The 18,795-nt window shown below is 34.8% G+C and overlaps 1 protein-coding gene and 1 pseudogene across 1 annotated transcript; both read right to left on the bottom strand.

Moving 5' to 3' along the window:
- Positions 1 to 1,399: 1,399 nt before the first annotated feature.
- Positions 1,400 to 5,269, bottom strand: LOC148763031 (disease resistance protein At4g27190-like; annotated as a pseudogene).
- Positions 5,270 to 6,937: 1,668 nt separating this feature from the next.
- On the bottom strand, positions 6,938 to 15,074 carry LOC148763030 (disease resistance protein At4g27190-like). Its single transcript, XM_088806450.1, has 12 exons — positions 12,331 to 15,074; positions 11,206 to 11,658; positions 10,354 to 11,085; positions 9,299 to 9,407; positions 9,108 to 9,217; positions 8,889 to 8,958; positions 8,742 to 8,815; positions 8,560 to 8,655; positions 8,385 to 8,477; positions 7,775 to 7,902; positions 7,353 to 7,587; positions 6,938 to 7,262 (listed from the first exon to the last, which is right to left on the bottom strand). The coding sequence occupies exons 1-12, from the start codon at positions 14,815 to 14,817 to the stop codon at positions 7,125 to 7,127; spliced, it is 4,725 nt and encodes a 1,574-aa protein (XP_088662576.1). The 5' UTR covers positions 14,818 to 15,074; the 3' UTR covers positions 6,938 to 7,124.
- Between the last annotated feature and the right edge of the window lie 3,721 nt (positions 15,075 to 18,795).

The raw sequence follows: 18,795 nt of genomic DNA, 5'->3' as shown, positions 1-18,795 counted from the left end.
TTTGATTCTCTCTCTACACCATTTCTTCAAAAATTGAAGTAGCAATTTCATGCCTTTAAATTTTGAGAATTCATTTCTAATTTTCAGATTTCTCTCCCTTTCAAAATGTTAGGGTTTTTGATTTCAATCTTCAATCTAGCTCACCAAGTAAAGAAAATACGAATTTAAATTGTTAGTTTAATAGGTTTAAGAATTAGACTAGATTTTTAAGTTAAATTCTACCACGATTTAAGATTTTTTTTCAAATGACCTCTTTATGCTACAAGCTCCAACTACCATACGTGAAGTGTGGAACATGCAGCTAACATGCAAGTATAGGAGTATGACTGACAGGAGAACTCCTATCCACTTTACAATTGACAGTACCAACATTTGTAACTGCACAAGAGGCAGAAGCCTAACCATTTCTACTGAATTTATTAGAACTAATAATAATAACGATATAAGTAAATACAGAAACTTTTTTCAAGAAAAAGGAAAAACACTAGAAGAGGTTGAGTACAAGCAAGTAAAACAAGAACAACTACGAATAGAGTAGGAGGATTATACAAGAACGGGGCAAATTCCTAAACATTTAGGCAGCAGAAGATGATGTTTCATTTGCACCAGTATAGCATCAGAATAAAACTCATCGGGCAAAGAGAGTGAATCAGTTAGTTCTTCTGGCCAAAATTCTCTTGTAACAACCTAGATGGTGAACTCTGTTCCCTCTGCTTTTAATGGAATTCCAACTTTAAAAAAAAAAAAAAAACCAATAAAACTCATCGGGGGTAAAGTTCTAAACGGGAGTATGGAAATGGTTTGGATAAGACAGGCAGCTCTGAGATGGATATTAAACGGGATGGGGAATCATAAATTACAGGTGGGTTAGCAAATTGCTTATACAAAATTTCATGCATTTAACAACTTGGTTGTGACATCGTCTTTAGGTAGCAGGGATTAGTTCAACTAGCAGTCAAGACGGCAACAGAATCAACTGGTTTAGCAGTTTAGCAATTAAGGCTTGGTCACTTGTTTCTTGTTCTTAACACTGAAAAGTATATGTTATTCTACCTGCACACTATTCTTTGGGCAGATGGAATAAACTGGTGCATCATGACCTTCAAAATTACACAGTTTTTGTCCCGTCATTGGATCCCACACCTGTTCCATTTCTTTCATTAGGATAATAAAAAGAAATATCCAGTTTAATCAAAAATTTTAGTGAAAATTTAATATCTCTCACCTCTATGAGCTTGTCATCTCCATAGGTAAAAATGCGCAGTTTTTCTTCTGGAAAATCAAAAGCCAAGTCATTTACACCACCAACATGGGCATCAATCCGTTAAAAGAGAAGAAGAACAAGAAAAAGTCAAAACACCAGTTATTTATTCTTTTACCTGGAGAAGTAGAAAATTTATCAACTAGCCTCTAAGCCTTGGATTAGATCATTTGATCCATGAGAAGCATACAAGTAAATTAAGTGTTTGGAAAATGCAACCCCTGCAGCGAGAAAGGCAATAAGTATAAACATATGCAAACTAAAATGTGAGAAATCTATCAAAAAGGCACACACTTACTAAACTTCCATCAGGATTCCACGTGACACGGTTGGCAGATATTGGTGTACCATTGAGCATCAAAGCCTGCAAGTAACTCTTCCAACAATATCAATTGCAATGCTGAAACTCATAGAAATTGCTAAAACAGACATGAGTTACATGATTGCAACAGTTTAATATATTTGAAAAAGTATAACATGGAGAGAATTATCAGTAAGTAATGACAGACAAACCTGAAATGTCATTGAACATGCCGTCATATCCCATATCTTGAATGGCTTTGTAACCAACTTATCAAGCATTCCAAGTTCCCAGAGTGTGATTTCACCATTAACAGAACCAACTGCTCTCAAAGACATTATATTATAAAAAGAGACAAGTTTCAAGCTAGTCTTGGGGCCAAGGATAAAAATAAACTTTCATACCGAGTAGTAATGTGTGGAGCGAAGGATGAAAATCCATGCTTGTGACCATGGACCCTTGATGCATGGTCAAAGCCACTCTTCTTGGTAAATCATCCCATGACCAAGCTTTCTGCCGTGGTGTCGAACATGTAACCAAAAACAGAGGCAGAGAAACATATTAAATTGGTGATGAAACAAAACCGAGTGAATCTAAGATTAGTCAGGTTTTAAAGTGCCAGAACAAGTAACCAAAATTAAAGTTTTCTTTTTAATCACAAGAGTGTTTCGAAATTGATTAACCAAAATAAAAACCCTTGAAAAGTTAAGTAACTAAATACATCTCTCAACTCGTAGAGTTTGCAGTCCTTGAAATGCACTCAATGTATTAGTTGGGAAAATTGTCAATAAATCGTCACAATCTACAACTACCATTCGTTGTAGTTTGGGAAAGGAATTCGTAGGGAGTTGGTTTTGCCATATCATCTTCATGCTGCTCAAGCTGGAAATGAAAATTTCCTCCAAACTCGGAAATGCAACCTGTACATAATTAATTGATCATATAAATTAATGAAATGTTTAGAAGCATTTGTTCCTATAATCAAGGCTAAAGGCATGGAAATAGGAAAACAAGTACTGAAAAGAATGCTAACAATAATATACCTTTTCGTCAAAGAGAGTTTGACTAGAGAAACATTGGCTCCCTTCCAATGTAGATTTGTATATGAACCCTTTCAGTTCTGGGCAATTATCTATCTTTAGTGACTTCAAAGATGGAAATTCAATATATTGATGTTTTGAGCAAAATCCAATGAGATGCTGAAGATCTGTTAACTCTAGAGAGTTCAACTAAGGAAATAAAGTCTCAACCTTGTTTTCTTCTTCAATATCCTCTGCAGAAATTCTGTCTCTTAAGCTATTGCATATCCTTATCTCCAAGTATTTGAGATGCACTAGCCTTCTATCCATGAAAAATGTTAATAAATGTTTTAAGTCGTCGCAACAAGAGATGATCAATGTTCTCAAATTCTCATGATTGCAAATTGAAATCTGATAACAATGCCATATCCTTTCAACATTAATTGAGTAGAACTGCAAATTCTCCAAGGAAGGGAGTAACACCTATAGACATGCAATTAATCTACGTTAAAGTTGCATGTGAGATCAACCTATGTAATTATATATTAGCAAATGCCCTTTACGATACCATAATTGTCCCATAGAGTTTAACATTTGAGAACAGTGGTTGATCATATGAAGAAAATCTAAGGAAATTGCAAATGAGATCAATATATGCCTTAGAGCAAGTAAAAGATAGAAATTAGTAAATACCTTTTCACTGAAAAGAGACAACTCATGTTGAGGCATTGAGGTAGAGCCGCCCTTGTCTTCAGAGCAAAAGTTAGTGTGATCCAATAGAGACCTAAGTATCAAAGATCGTAATTGAGAAAATTCAATTTTATCAATTGCATCATTATCATTAATGATATATAAATACAGAGTTTCAATTTTCTTCAAAAACATCTTAATTCCATGATCCAAATGATCAATGGTTATACTTGAGTCGAGTAACAGAGTCCTTGAATGCTCACGCGTACACTCATATTCATCAAACAATTCCCTGTTATCATTTTCTAAGAAAATCTTGTATCTTTCCAACTTTTGCAATGCTTCAAAGAACAATCCCCCCGATGTGGCCTCGACATCAAGAATATGAACTTCTAAAGCAGTCAAACGAGACAAATTCTTCAATTCAGCAAGACTAGCATTGGTTCGATGACTGGCATGTCCCTCTACTTCCCTTTGAAAAAAAGTGCCATCCATATATAATTCTTTTAATCTGGACAAACTTGATAAGACATCTGGTGAAATTATTATGAGATTTTAACAACAATTTAAATCTAATAATTTTAGCTTAACCAGTTGCCCAATTTTCTTAGGTAAAATTCTAATATAAGAACAAGAAAGGTTAAAAATTTCCAAATTATTGAGCTCTCCAATAATGGTTATATATCCCAATTCACTTATGTCTAAGCACAATGTACGAAGACTTGTTAGGAGACAAACTGACGAAGGTAAAGAAGAAAATTGCATATTTCTCAAGTGCAAGACTTTAAGATTTGTTGTTTCCTTAAAGAAGTTAGGTGGCATTTTCAGGGAATCATTGTTGTCATTCTTGCCAAACTTGCTAAACACACGAAAATAAACAAGTTGTGGGCAATTCAACTCGTCAGGAAGCTCTGTAACGCCGGGAAATCCCAAATGAATCTTCTTGCACTTTTTCACTATTTCTTCTTCAGGCCAATTTTTCAGAACATCCGCTCTGTTTTATACAATAACATGATTGTCTTTAGAAGCAATTGATATGGCGACATCATAAACAAGATCATGCATATCAAAGGATAGGTTATTAGTGTTACTATCAAGTAACAAACAAGAAGCTTTGAGGTCACTCACCATTGTTAACAACCTGTTTCGTGCTTTCTCCAAGGAGTCGACACCTTTAATTAAACCCAAACCAATGGCATATTTCATCAAGTCAACAATGTTTGCATCACGACGCACTAGACTGCAAAGCAAAAAAGCCTGTTTGAGTTCTTCATTTTCTAAATGATTGTAACTCAACTCTATAGCTAAATATACATCTGCGGATATCCCAGTGAAGTTTCTTGAGGAAGGCTTCTGTAGTGGTCGTAAAACATCCTTCCAAGCAAGTAAACCTTTCTCAATGACCTCGCAATTGTTGCAATGGCCAACGGCAATCTTGCACATTCCTTGGCTACCTCAATTGCTGTAGATTGCAACTCAGCACTTTCAACACTGTCCCTAGCCATCTTCCTAAACAAGTCCCAAGCTTCTTCATCGTCTAAATTATCAATTGCAAAAGTTTTATCAGCATCCATCCCATTGGAGAGAACGTTTTGATCTCTTGACGGTAACAATATCTTGCATTCCTTGTGTTGGTTTCCAAATGGAATTCCGACTTCCTTGAGATCCAGTCTCTTCCAAATATCATCCAAAACAACAAGAACCATTTTCTCTTTCTTCAACCTTTCGTGCAATCTACGAGCTCTTACATCTGTACTTTTATCTCCTAGTCTTAACCTAATAACTCTGCAATATTTTCTTGAATTTTCTGAATGTCAGGAGTTTGAGCCACAGTTACGGTAACCACCGAATCAAACAACTTAACCTCTCGGACTTGTCTTGCAACTTCATTGACTAATGATGTTTGCCCACACCACCCATCCCGTACACCACTATCATGCTGATAGTAGCATCTTTCATTGCCTTCATAACATCGTTGAAAGATGCTGATAGTAGCATCTTTCATTGACTTGTCAACATTTTGCTTGTAGATAAACACATATCTCATATGACGCTTAATTTCTTGGAAGATGCCTTTCGCAGCTTCCGAAGAAACGTTGGTAGGGTCTTTTCGGTTTCTAGACGATTTCTCTCTTTCGTTTTCGTCTTCTTTTTATTTCTTTTCCTTTTTCTATTTGTGATTTTTTGTTTTCCCGTGTTTTGGGTGGAGAGGGCTTCTCTTTTTTTGGTTGTTTCAGATTTTTTAAATTTACTTTGTTTGTGACGTTCCTTTTTTATTAGTTATAGTTTTTTTTTTTTTAATTTTTCTTCTTGTGAAAATTGGTTCTAACAAAGGATTAGAGAGGATACATTCCAATGGATTTTCTTTATTTTGCTTGTTATGTATTTACTTTAAAATGGCAAAATATCCAAAAATGGCCAGGGGGTTTCCAAGTAAATTTCTTCTCAAATCATCTGGTTTAGAGAGCTATTCTTGTTCGGAACTGAAACCCCAAAAAATAAAAAATTTTGAATCATCGTATAATTTCTTTTTTTTTTTTCTTTTGTTGCCTTAATTTGTTCAATTAATTGAAATTTTTTTGACATATAAAATGCAGTTGAGTTAGAGTCCACCTTGATGATGCAGTCTCAAGAGAAAATCAATGAAAGAGAAGATGTTAAAAATAAAATTATTTTTTAAATTATACAATCATCTTTTATTTAAGATAGACTAAAAATTGTAATTGACCAGGAGGTAGCAATTTTTTTATTAAGATTTCTACTCGAAAGGCCTAATCCATGATGATGAGGTAAGGTGCCCAAGAAAAGTTGGTGCAAGGCCGAGTGGTTAAGGTGGTGGACTTGAGCCGGAGTGTTAGCATGGAAGGGCCCGAAACCCTTAGTGTGGACAAGACTGATGAAGGACATTGTGATATGGGTTTGGATAATGGAAAGGTATGTCATGAGTATGATGAAACCCAATAGAAACTTAGTTTGTCCCGAGAGAGGTAGTAGCCATTATGGGTCGGGTAGAGAAAGAAACAATCGGGTAGCGAAAGGTAAAAAGGTTGAATTCTTGCAAGGGTTTTATTTCTCTCCTTGAAGGGTGTGGAACCCCTTTGTAATTGAATTAGATTTTCCGTTGCTTTGTTAATTTTTCAAAATACAAAAATTCAATTTTTACAATTAAATTATTAAAATTAAATTTAATATTTTAATAGAATACGTAATTTATCCCTAGGATTCAATGTAACTAAATTTTAAAGTTTATTCTTTATTTTGGATTTTATTCACCTTGTCTACCTCATCATTGATTTTCTTGTCCTGCTCAACATTTATCATCTTGTTTCTTTTCTGAATTCTGAACATAATAACTCTTTATGAATCATGAGAAAATCTAAAATCATGATTCCTAATGATATTTTAATGAAAGAAGCATTAATTAGTGTTTATTAATCTTAGTTAAGTCTCTATTTACCTTTCTTTTCTGCAGGCTCAGCATTATGACTTCTTAACTCGATTTGGAAAGTGAGACTATACACTAATATATTACACTAGTATTCCTATGTAATGAAGTACACGTTATGCCACAAGGCATGATAAATATGTTCATTTTATATGGATTATTTGAGAGTAGTTATTTCTTGATTGAAAGATTATTTGTTGAGTACTTAAAAACACACAAAATACAAGAAAACAAAATTACTGCTGCATTTATTAAGCAAAAAAAATTATATAAGCCAAATACATAAAGTCAGAAACTATTTTCCAGAAAAAAGAAACACACTTAAGGGGTTAAGTACAAGCAAGTAAAACAAGAACAAGTATGATTCTAGTAGGAGGATTATACAAGAATGGGGCAATTCCTAAACATTTAGGCAGCAGAAGATGATACTTCATTTGCTCGTAAAGATCTGAGACCCACATCATTCGCAAGTATTTTGAATCCATTGTCTGCTGTTGTGACAGCAAGAAGATTTCCTGGCTTATTGAATCTCACACGGGGAAGACTCTGCAGCAATTAATATGATTGTTTAGAAACCCAATCTAAATAGCATATATGTTTCAGAAAAGAGTTATAAAGTTTGAACATTTAACTTACAGGGAGTCCACCCTCTGCATCTATGAAAGTGAGAAGATTGCTATTATCCACGTGCCAAAACTTGATTTGGCTATCTTCTCCTGCAGCTAAAAATTGATTTTGCCCGATGTCAAATGACACCACAGCTGCTGATTTCATTGTAAACCCCTCATAAATCCTCTCTACTACTTGTTGATATTGACACCACTCGGCCAGAAAAGATTGTCCATCTTTACTTGTTCCACAAGTGAACAATCTAAAACAAAAATTAGATATTAACAACAAGTTTAAAATTAACACGAAAAATATAACATGTAAAATTGGAAAAAAAAAAAGGGTTAATTGAATGTGTTACGATCAAATAAATTTTTTAAGAAATAAACACAACTGAAGTTTATAATAAGAAGTTATTTAAATTCCTATCTTAAAATTCATGATCATACCTCATTCTATTAGCACTGACAAGCATTGTACTACACCCTTGACCTGGAGCAACAAGGTCAGCTTGGCAACGCCTACCATCATACATCCAGGACGTAATTGTCCCATCGACAGTGATTGAATATATGAGCTACAATGATGTAGATAATTAGCAAATGTAAGTATGAATTCCCATCCAAACAGCAACGCTAAGCTAAGCATTCAATTGAACCAACAAATAGTGTAAGCTCCACAAGACACTGGCCTAAAAGGTTAAAATTAAGAGAGTTAAATGTTTTGGACTAGTATATCTCCGAAAGGAAAAGACCATCGGGGTTAAAGTTCTAAATGGGAGTATGGAAATGGTTTTAAAAAGAGGGCAGCTCTGTGATGGATATTAAATCTGATGGGGAATCATAAATGAAGGTAGTGACTGGTGGGGAAAATTCGTGCATTAAACAAGTTGGTTGTGACAGCATCTTTAGGTGGCAGGTATTGGTTATAGCTGCAGTCAAAAAGGCGACAGAGGCAACTAGTGCAGCAGTTTTGCAATTAAGGCTTTGTCACTTGTTTCCTGTTCTTAACACAAAATGTATATATAATCAATAACCAAAGACACTTTTCGTATTCTACCCGTTCATATCTGTCCACTGGGCAGATGGAATAAACAGGTGCATCATGACCTTCAAAATTAAACAGCTTTCGTCCCGTCATTGAATCCCACACCTGTTCCATTTCCTTCATTAGGATAATAACAAGAAATATCCAATTTAATCAAAACTTTTAGTGAAAATTTAATATCTCTGACCTTTAAGAGCTTGTCATCTCCACAGGTAACAATGCACAGTCGTTTGTTTATATGCGTAAAAGCTAAGTCATTTACACCACCAACATGGGCATCAATCTGTTAAAAGAGACGAAGAACAAGAAAAATTCAAACACCAGTTATGTATTCTTTTAGCTGGAGAAGTAGAAAAATGATCATCTAACCTCTAAGCTCTGTATTAGATCATTAGATCCAGGATAAGCATACAAGTGAGTTAAATGCTTGGAAAATGCAACCCCTGCAGCAAGAAAGGCAATAAGCACAAACATATGCAAACTAAAATGTCAGTAATCTATCAAAAAGGCACACACCTGCTAAACTTCCATCAGGACTCCATGTGACACGGCTGACAGATATCGATGTATCATTGACCATCAAAGCCTGCAAATAACTCTTCCAACAAAATCAATTGCAATGCTGAAACCCATAGAAATTGCTAAAACGGACGTGAGTCAGATGATTGCAACAGTTCAACACATTTGAAAAAGTATAACATAGAGAGAAATCTCAATGAGTAATGACACACAAACCTGAAATGTCAATGAACACGTCGACATTTCCCATATCTTGAATGGCTTTGTAACCAATCTCTCACGCATCCCAAGTTCCCAAAGTGTGATTTCACCATTGGCAGAACCAACTGCTCTCAAAAACATTATATCATAAAAAGAGACAACTTCCAAGTTAGTCTTGGTGCGAAGGATAAAAGTAACTTTCATACCGAGTAGCAATGTGTGGTGCGAAGGATGAAAATCTATGCTCTTAACCGTGGATCCTTGATGCATGGTCAAAACCACTGTTGTTGGGATGTCATCCAATGACCAAGCTTGCTGCCGTGGTGTAGGATAAGTAACCAAAAATAGAGACAACAAAACATATTAAATTGGTAATGAAACAAAATCAAGGGAATCTAAGATTAGTCAGGTTTTAAAATGACAGAACAAGTAAAAAGTATCAAAAAATGAATAACTAGAAGCCGAAAAAAATTGAAAATTACCTCCTCAACTGATTGCAAACACAATATGCCATGTATGCAAATCTTCATACACTCAGATTACAATATAAACCTTTCAAGACTTGTTATTTTTTTCTTGGAAGTATCAAGTCTTGTTTTTAATTACAATTATTTTCAATTCTCATTATTTAATGGTAGGGGTCATCCAAACAAATTATAGACTATATATATATATATATTGTTCAAAATTTTTATTGTACACTTACACTTAACTTTTTTAAAATGTTTATTTTAATTACTTAATTTTAAAAATCATCATTTAATCATTAACATTCATAAAAATTAATATTTTAATCACTCAACTGTTAAATATTAAAAACTAGTTAATGTGGTTTGCCACTTGACATGATCATACCATGTGATGAATGTAACACACAAGAAAAGTAACATCAACCACCAATTGTTAACTGTAAATTAATTAAGTAATCACAATATTAATTTTCACAAATGTTAGTGATCAATTCGTGATTTTTTAAAATTGAGTAATCAAAATAAAAACTCTCAAAAAGTTAAAGAAATTGAATTAGATTGACACATGCAATGCCCTATAAAGACAAAATATAATATTTTGAGTTGTAGTAATAAATGATCTTTAGCAAGATCACATTTGATTAAAATGATGTTTGCACCCCAGTTTGCCAAAAGTTTGGATAGCTATTATATATTATTACATTAAAAGGACGAGAAAGCTTTTCACAAGTACATGAGCATCTTATCTTAATTAATTTTAGAGAAGAGTGGAGGTGGAGGTGCATGCATACCTTTTCATCCAAGGAAATTAATTGGGACTGAAGTTGTTGCCAATTAACGTTAGGCGTATCTACGATGCTGAAATGTTTTGTACCCAATATCGTCGTTTTGCCACAGCCAAAGGTGTAGAACTCTTTTAACATTGGCCACTTTATCGTATGCACTCCCGGATAGAAACATTTGAGTTCTGGTAGCTTCCAAAGAGAAAGGAAGGATACTTGATTAAACTCAAAAGTGACAGTTGTTTCCAATCCTTCCCCTATGGAAACAATCTCCTCCACTCCACAGTCATGTATACAAAGATCTCTAAGTTGTGGAAGAACTCTGGCTACTGAGGCTGGAAATACATTCTTCAGATTCAAACAAGAATCAACATCAATCGTCAGCAAATTTTCAAATGCAAAAATTCCTTGGGGATCATTTTTCCAAATATACTTCAAGCTTGGTAGATAATGTAAAACCAGGAATCTTAGTTGAGTGGTAACAGCACGTGTTTCTTCCATATTTAACCTTTCGATTTCAAATACTTCTTCTAGCAAAACACATCTGCAAACTTGTAGAATTCGCAGTCCTTGAAATGCTCTCAACGTATTAGATGGGAAAATGGTCAATAAATCATGACATTCTTCAACTACCATTTGTTGTACGTTGAGAAAGGAATTCACAGAGAGTTGGTTCTGCCATATCATCTTTATGTTTCTCAAGTTGGAAATAAAAATTTCCTCCAAACTAGGAAATGAAACCTGTACGTAATTAATTCATGCCAATTAATAAACTGTTTTGAAGCATTTGTTCCTATAATCAAGGCCAAAGGCATGGAAATAGGAAAACAAGTATAGAAATGAAAGCTAACAATAATCTACCTTTTCATCAAAGAGAGCTTGACAAGAGAAACATTGGCTCCCTACCAATGTAGTTTTGTGTATGAACCCCTTCAGTTCTGGGCAATTTTTTATCTTCAGTGACTTCAAGGATGGAAATTCAGTATTTTGATGTTTTGAGCAAAATCCAATGAGATGCTGAAGATTCTCTAAGCTTAGAGAGGCTAAGTTAGGAAATAAAGTCTTAACCTTGCTGCTTTCTTCTTCAATATCCTGTTTGGAAATTATTTCTTTTAAGGACTTGCATCTACTTATCTCAAAGCATTTGAGATGCACTAGCCTTTTAGCCATGGAAAATGATAATAAATGTTTTAAGTTGTCACAATCCTTAATGATCAATGTTGTCAACTTCTCAAAATTGTAGAAAGAATTATGCCATATCCTTTCAACATTAGTTGTGGACAACTCCAACTTCTCCAAGCAAGGAAACAACATCTACAAACATGTAATTAATCTACATTAAAAATAGTACAAAAAAATAAAAAACACAATTGAAGAAATACTAGTTTTTTTAGTTTTAAACAATCATTGAATTGTACCAACTTAGATGAGATCAAATTGTTGGCATTTAGATTATATCCAAATTTTAAATAAATAAATAAATATAGAGTAGTTTATGCCTAAATTTAGAATGTTGTTATTGAAATTTATTTACAAAAATGAACAAACTCTCAAACCTAAGATCTCTAATTAAACCTACAATTATGTCAATCTCCCTTAAATAAGTTTAAGAAAGGATAAGTATAGCACTACACAATTTTCTAAATTGATTATAGAGTGTCAAATTTATAAATTTATAATGGAAGCCAAATTCCTATTCAATTCGTATTGTGACTCATTATAAACATTCTAAAATAATACAAATTTACAATTTGAGAACATTGACTAATCACATGGAGAAAATCTAAGGAAGCTAGAAATGAGATCAATATATGCCTTAGAACGGGTAAAAGATAGAATTTAGCTGCCCACCCCTATATTGGGGGACTTTTTTGTTTCTACTAGTTTTTTTGACTTAGCACTCTGTAAGTCTCTCTTGTGACACCTGTGCCATTAATAAAATGCCAATCTTTCATAAAAAAAAAAAGATAGAAATTAACAAAATACCTTTTCACTGAAAAGAGACAACTCATGTCGAGGCATTGAGGTAGAGGCACTCTTATCTTTAGAGCAAAAGCTAATGAGATGTGGTAGATCCTGAAATACCAAAGATCGTAATTGAGGAAATTCAATTTTATCAACTGCATCATTATCATTAATGATATATTTGGTCACCGAATCGTTTTCTATATCAAAATCCTTGTATACACGTAGAGCTTCAATTTTCTTCCAAAACATATCAAGTCTATGATCCAAATGATCGATGCTGATTGTGTTGAGTATCAGAATCCTTGAATACTCATGCACATCCTGATAAAACTCATCCTCATCATGGTTTCCTATTACAATCTTGTATCTTTCCAACTTTTGCAACTCTTCAAAGAACAAGCCGCCCGGCATGGCCCCAGCATCAAGAATATGAACTTCTAGAGCAGTCAAACAAGACAAATTCTTCAACTCAACAAGGCTAGCATTGCTTCTTTGGTTGGCATGTTCCCTTACTTCCCATTGAATAAAAGTTCCTAACATATATAATTCTTCTAATATTGACAAACTTGGTAAGACACCTGGTGGAATTATTTTGAGTTCAGTACAATAACTTAAATCTAATAACTTTAACTTAACTAGTCGTCCAATTTCTTTAGGTAAAATTCTAAAATTAGATCTAAAAAGACTAAGAATTTCTAAATTCTTAAGCTCTCCAATAATGGTTATATCTCCTAATTCACAATGATCTAAACACAATGTACGAAGGCTTGTTAGGAGACAAATTGACGGAGGTAAAGAAGAAAAATGCATTTCAGTCAAATCTAAGACTTTAAGATTTGTTGTTTGCCTAAAGAAGTTAGGTGGCATTTTCAGGGAACCATCCTTGCTAATCATATAGAAAAAAATAAGCTGTGGGCAATTCAACTCGTCAGGAAGCTCTTTAATTCCGGGAAATCCCAAATTAATCATGTTGCACTTTTTCATTGTCTCTTCATCAGGCCAATCTTTCAGAACATCCTTCTTGTTTAATGCAAAAACGTGATTGTCCTTAGAAGCGATTGACATGGCAACATCATAAACAAGATCATGCATATCAAAGGGTAGCTTATTGGTGTTACCATCAAGTAACAAACAAGAAGCTTTGAGGTCTCTCACCATTGTTAACAACCTGCTTCGTACTTCCTCCACGGTGTCGACACCATTAATTAAACCCAAACCGATGGCATATTTCAACAAGTCATCAATGCTTCCATCACGACGCAGTAGACTGCAAAGCAGAAAAGTCTGTTTATGTTCTTCACTTTCTAAATGCTTGTAACTCAACTCTATAGCTAAATATGCGTCTGCGAATTTCCTACTCAAGTTTCTTGAGGAAGGCTTCTGTAGTTGTAGTAAAGCATCCTTCCAAACATATGAAGGTTTATTACTCAGTGCATTTGCAACTGTTGCAATGGCCAGCGGCAATCTTGCACATTTTTTGGCTACCTCAATTGCTATAGATCGCAACTCAGCTCTCTCAACACTATTCCCAGCCATCTTCCTAAACAAGTTCCAAGCTTCTTCATTGTCTAAAACATCAATTGCAAAAGTTTTTTTAGCTTTCATCCCATCTAACAGAACATCTCGATCTCTTGACGTCAACAATATCTTGCATCCCTTGTGTTGGTTTCCAAATGGAATTCCGACTTCCTTGAGATCCAGTCTCTTCCAAATATCATCTAAAACAAGAAGGACTGTCTTCTCTTTCTTCAACCTTTCATGCAATCTACACGCTCTTACATCTGTACTATTATCTTCTAGTCTTAAACTCAATAACTCAGCAATATTTTCTTGAATTTTCTGAATGACAAGAGTTTGAGCCACAGTTACGGTAACCACAGAATCAAATAACTTAACCTCTTGGACTTGTCTGACAACTTCTTTGACTAGTGATGTTTTGCCCACACCAGGCATCCCGTGCACCCCTATCATGCTGATAGTAGCATCTTTCATTGCTTCCATAATATCGTTGAAAACCTTCTTTCTTGATTTAAAGGTTTCAAAGCCATTAGGAGATGCGTTCACTACAGCTTTTGGAACATCAAGGTATCCCACTCTGTTAAATTGGCACTGTTTGATAAGGTCGTTAACAGTCGCGGCACCTTCTTCTGCTTTCATGCTACATTGATAGCGAGAATTGAAATCGGGACACAAGCCAAAGAAGCACTTTTTCTTTGCTTTGTCTTCAAGATCCCTCACCTCATTCATCCCTTCATTGATTACCTTGTCCACTGTCTTGCACCAATGCTCGACGTCCGCTTTTATCTTCTTCCCGTTCCTCTCTGCAACATCAACATCTTGCTGCACACTTTTTCTTTTTACCGTCAACGAATTCAAGTTCTCCTTGAAATTGTCGATGTTTTGCTCGTAGGTTTTTACATATCTCATAATCTGTTGACCTTTTTCGCAGATGCCTTTTGCAGCTTCCGTCGAAAGGTTGGCAGCAACGTCACCAACAGATTCCATATTGTTTATTCAATAGACAAGCAAAGCAAAAAACAGAAGAACAGGGGAACTAATATATCAATAAAGATGTGAGGAAGCCGTATATTTAGAATGGTGAGAAATTGGAATCGGCGGCTTTCTCCTTTAGTTATAGCTATGAACAAAAAGGCAACTAAGAATCAAAGTGAAAGGTTCTGGTTTTTTGGGTGGAAGTAGAAGATGTGAGAAGACAAGAAAGAAACAAAAGGGAAAAATGATAATAGAAGACAAAAGCAACAAATGAATGGGGTTTGAGAATGAGAAGAACGAAGGAAGCTAAAGGAAGATAATAGTCATAACAACTGGCAATGTAATTAAATTATGATTTTGATGTTTTTTGTTACTTCACCTTGCTGTACAATATTATGTTTGCCCACGTATGCCACTAACCTTCCTTGTTTCTTCTTCCTTGTTTCTTCTCGTACCAAACTTCGCGTGCTCATATGGCACTAAAAACATTTCACGTTGAGCCAAATAAAAGACGTGGGTTTGGGCCATAGGCCATGTGCACAACATTTGCATATTAAATAATGGTTTTGATATTTTTTGCTTCTTCAACTTTCTGAAAAATGCTATATTTTCCAACGTATGCCACTAACCTTCCTTGTTCCTTCTTCTGGTTTCTTCTTGTACCAAGCTTCGCATGGTCAATTGCCACTAAAAACAATTCACGTTAAGACAAATAAAATTTTCCAACTTGTTTACATAATTATTTCCTATCTCAATCCAATTACGACGTATGCCACAAAGCCAAACGTACTCTTCACGCTCGATAAATGAATGGTTTGGATTTGATCGTGAAGCTATCGAGAGAAAACAAATTTGGTTTAATAGTACTTGATCATGCACACCATCGTGAATCTATTGGTGCACAAGTCTTTGTGGTAGTAGTAGGAATATTCGCAGAAAAGATAAGGGAAAAGGTTTTCAATATTTCAGAGGACTTCAACAACTCCCATATTAGGTAGGAAAGTAGCCTTTACCAAATGTCTCATATTATCTTTATCTCACTTCAATTATTTTCACTTTAAAGCCAGTTTTTCTTTGACGCGTGAAGATGGCCTTTCCATTTATAGCAAGACTTACCAAAAGTCTTTCAGTTTTAACCCCTTCATTTATGAAAGCCAAACGCACACTTCACGCAGAAGCCTAGGAGGAGAAAGAGTCCTTGACAATTTTTTTTTTAAATTTCAAGAAAATTGAATAAACAAAAGAAATAAATAATTTGAAAAGGTATGATGATTAAAAAGAAGGTGGTTCGGTTTTTCATATGGTCAAAATACTGGAAACGTCCTTGTATTAGGCATTTTGTTTAATTTTATCTATCTACTCAAAATTACAACAATTTAATCCTTTGATTTTAAAAATTATTTTAATTTAATCTCTCTCTAACAGCATTCAATTTTCTTATTAAAGAAGATGACGTCAGCACTAATGTGACATATTTTGATGATGTGGCATGTCACGTGATACTAATATGATGACGTGGAAGTGCTGCGTGGTACATATGATGATGTGTCAGTACCACCTGATAAATCAAAAAAATTGAACAAAAATTTTATGTCATATCATAAGGATTAAATTGAATAAAAATTTATAGTACAACGGTGAGAAATTGAAAATTATTTGAGAAAACTTTTGAATCAAAGTGAGAGGTTCTAGTGTTTTGGGTGGAAAGTAGAGGAATGTGAGAAGGAAAAAGGATAATTGAAGACGAAAGCAACAAATTAAATGAAATGGTTATGAGAATTGTTGAAAAATTACGGAATTATCTCTAAAGAATTGCCCAAGATCTAACCCAATCAATAGAATAAAGAAAGAAAAAAATCAAGCACACTAACAAGAACACAAGAATTTACGTGGTTCGGTCTTTTGATGACTTACGTCCACGGGCACAGCAACAGAGAAAAATCCACTAAGAGGAAAAATCAGGAGATTACAAGAACAGTCTCAAACTCATAACCCTTATCTCACGTACACCTAAATCACTCTCTCTAAATCTAGGTGGTAATTATTCTTTAACCCCATAGGGTCCTTTTATAGTGCCAAATACAATAACCTTATCCTAATATAATTAGAAATCTTATCCTAGTCTAACTAGATTTAAAGACTATTTTATAAGGTATACTAATTTAATTAGAATTAAACAATCCTAATTAAATCACAATTCAAGACTATCCTAACAAATCTCCACCTTAGGCTTGAATTCACCAAGCTCCACCTTACGAACTAATCTCTGTCGACACCACCACTGCCCCAAAGGGCCTCAAGCACTACGAATATCGATCAAGTCCAAGCAATGCTTGAACTTTATCCCAGAAACTGACTTAGTTAGCATATTTGCCGGATTTTCATATGTAGTTATTTTCTTTACTACAATTTCACATCTAGATTCTTGTCCAAAACAAAGATCACTAACCAAGTTTCGAAACCATAAGGCCTCCTTCACTGCCTCGGTCATAGCCATATATTCAACTTCAGTTGTAAACAAAGCAGCTACTACTTTCCAACTGATTACAGACCTTGAAAGAGTGAACACATACCCTATTCGAGATCTTTTACTATCTAGATCACCAACAAAATCTGATTTGGAGAAGCTAACCACATTACGACTAATGTTTTCACCTCCTTCACATACTAAGCCAACTTCAATAGTAACTTTAGGTGTTGTCACAAGCTCTCATGTTTGATCCCAGTGTAGAGACTCAATCTTCTTAAAAGACTCGGCATATGTAATTTTCTCATGATAAAAGTAAGGTTCATCAATCTCTACTTCCACAAATAAAACATAAGAATCAGAATCACCATCAATACAAGTAATGCTTCGTTGAGATACCAATTCTTGTACCTCTTGCAATTCTTTTTGGCTTTCACTATCATTCCGCACTGTCACAAGAGCATTGATTTCAAGCTTCACCTACTTGCTAACTTCTTGGTCTGGTGTGTTTACAATTCTAGACTTTATCCCACGATGTAATGCAGACTTGTCAAAGGTAATATCCCGACTCACCATAAACTTGGGGAACTTACAATTAGTGCACCACAACTGATAACCCTTCACCTCATATGCATAGCCTAAGAATATGCACTTCGTCGCCCTCAACTCAAGTTTACCATCACTCACATGAGCATGAACAGGACAACTAAATACTCTCAATATAAAATAATCAGCGAGCTTACCAAACCAACCTTCCTTGGGAGTCTTAAATTCAATTGCAGTTGATGGAGATCGATTTACCAAGTAGCAAGCCTTGTTGATAGCTTTTGTCCAAAATACTATGGTTAGGCCAACATTAGAGAACACGTATTTTGCTCTCTCCAGAAGTGTTTTCTTCATCCATTCTATAATACCATTTTGATGTGGTGTTTTGTCGACAGTACGATGTCTAACGATTTTCTCATTCTTGTAGAATAGACCAAACTCACCTTTGCAAAATTTCAAACCTTTGTTTGTTCGAAAGCTCTCGATCCTTTTCTTAGTCTGCTCCTCGATCAATACCTTCCAATGTAAAAAGGTGGTTAACACTTCACTCATAGCCTTCAGAAGATACGTCCACACTTTTCTTGAAAAATCATCAATAAAGATCCACATGTATAATGATCCACCTTTTGATGCCACCGAAGAAGAACCCCACAAATCTGAATGGATGTAGTTTACTGCACTCTTGGTTTGATAAGTTGTAGTGTTAAATTTCACTATATGTTGCTCACAGAAATCTAGCTTTTCACTCTTTTGACCACATAGCAAACTACGCTTACTCAGTTTTCTAATCCCTCTCTTCTCTCATATGATCCAATCTCATATGCCATAAATGTGTTACATCATCTTCAGGATCATTAGATGAGACCACAAAAACAGTTTCAATGATCGTGTTTCCCACTAGACAATAAAGGTCATCGGATAACTTACCCTTCATGATAGTTAAGGCTCCTTTAGATACATTCAAGACACCATCTCGG

This window comes from Theobroma cacao, chromosome 5 (assembly GCF_053813885.1).
Source record: "Theobroma cacao isolate CCN51 chromosome 5, ASM5381388v1, whole genome shotgun sequence".
Lineage (NCBI taxonomy): Eukaryota > Viridiplantae > Streptophyta > Magnoliopsida > Malvales > Malvaceae > Theobroma > Theobroma cacao.
Note: the sequence above shows the minus strand (reverse complement) of the source record. Positions and strands in the feature narration are given on the sequence as shown.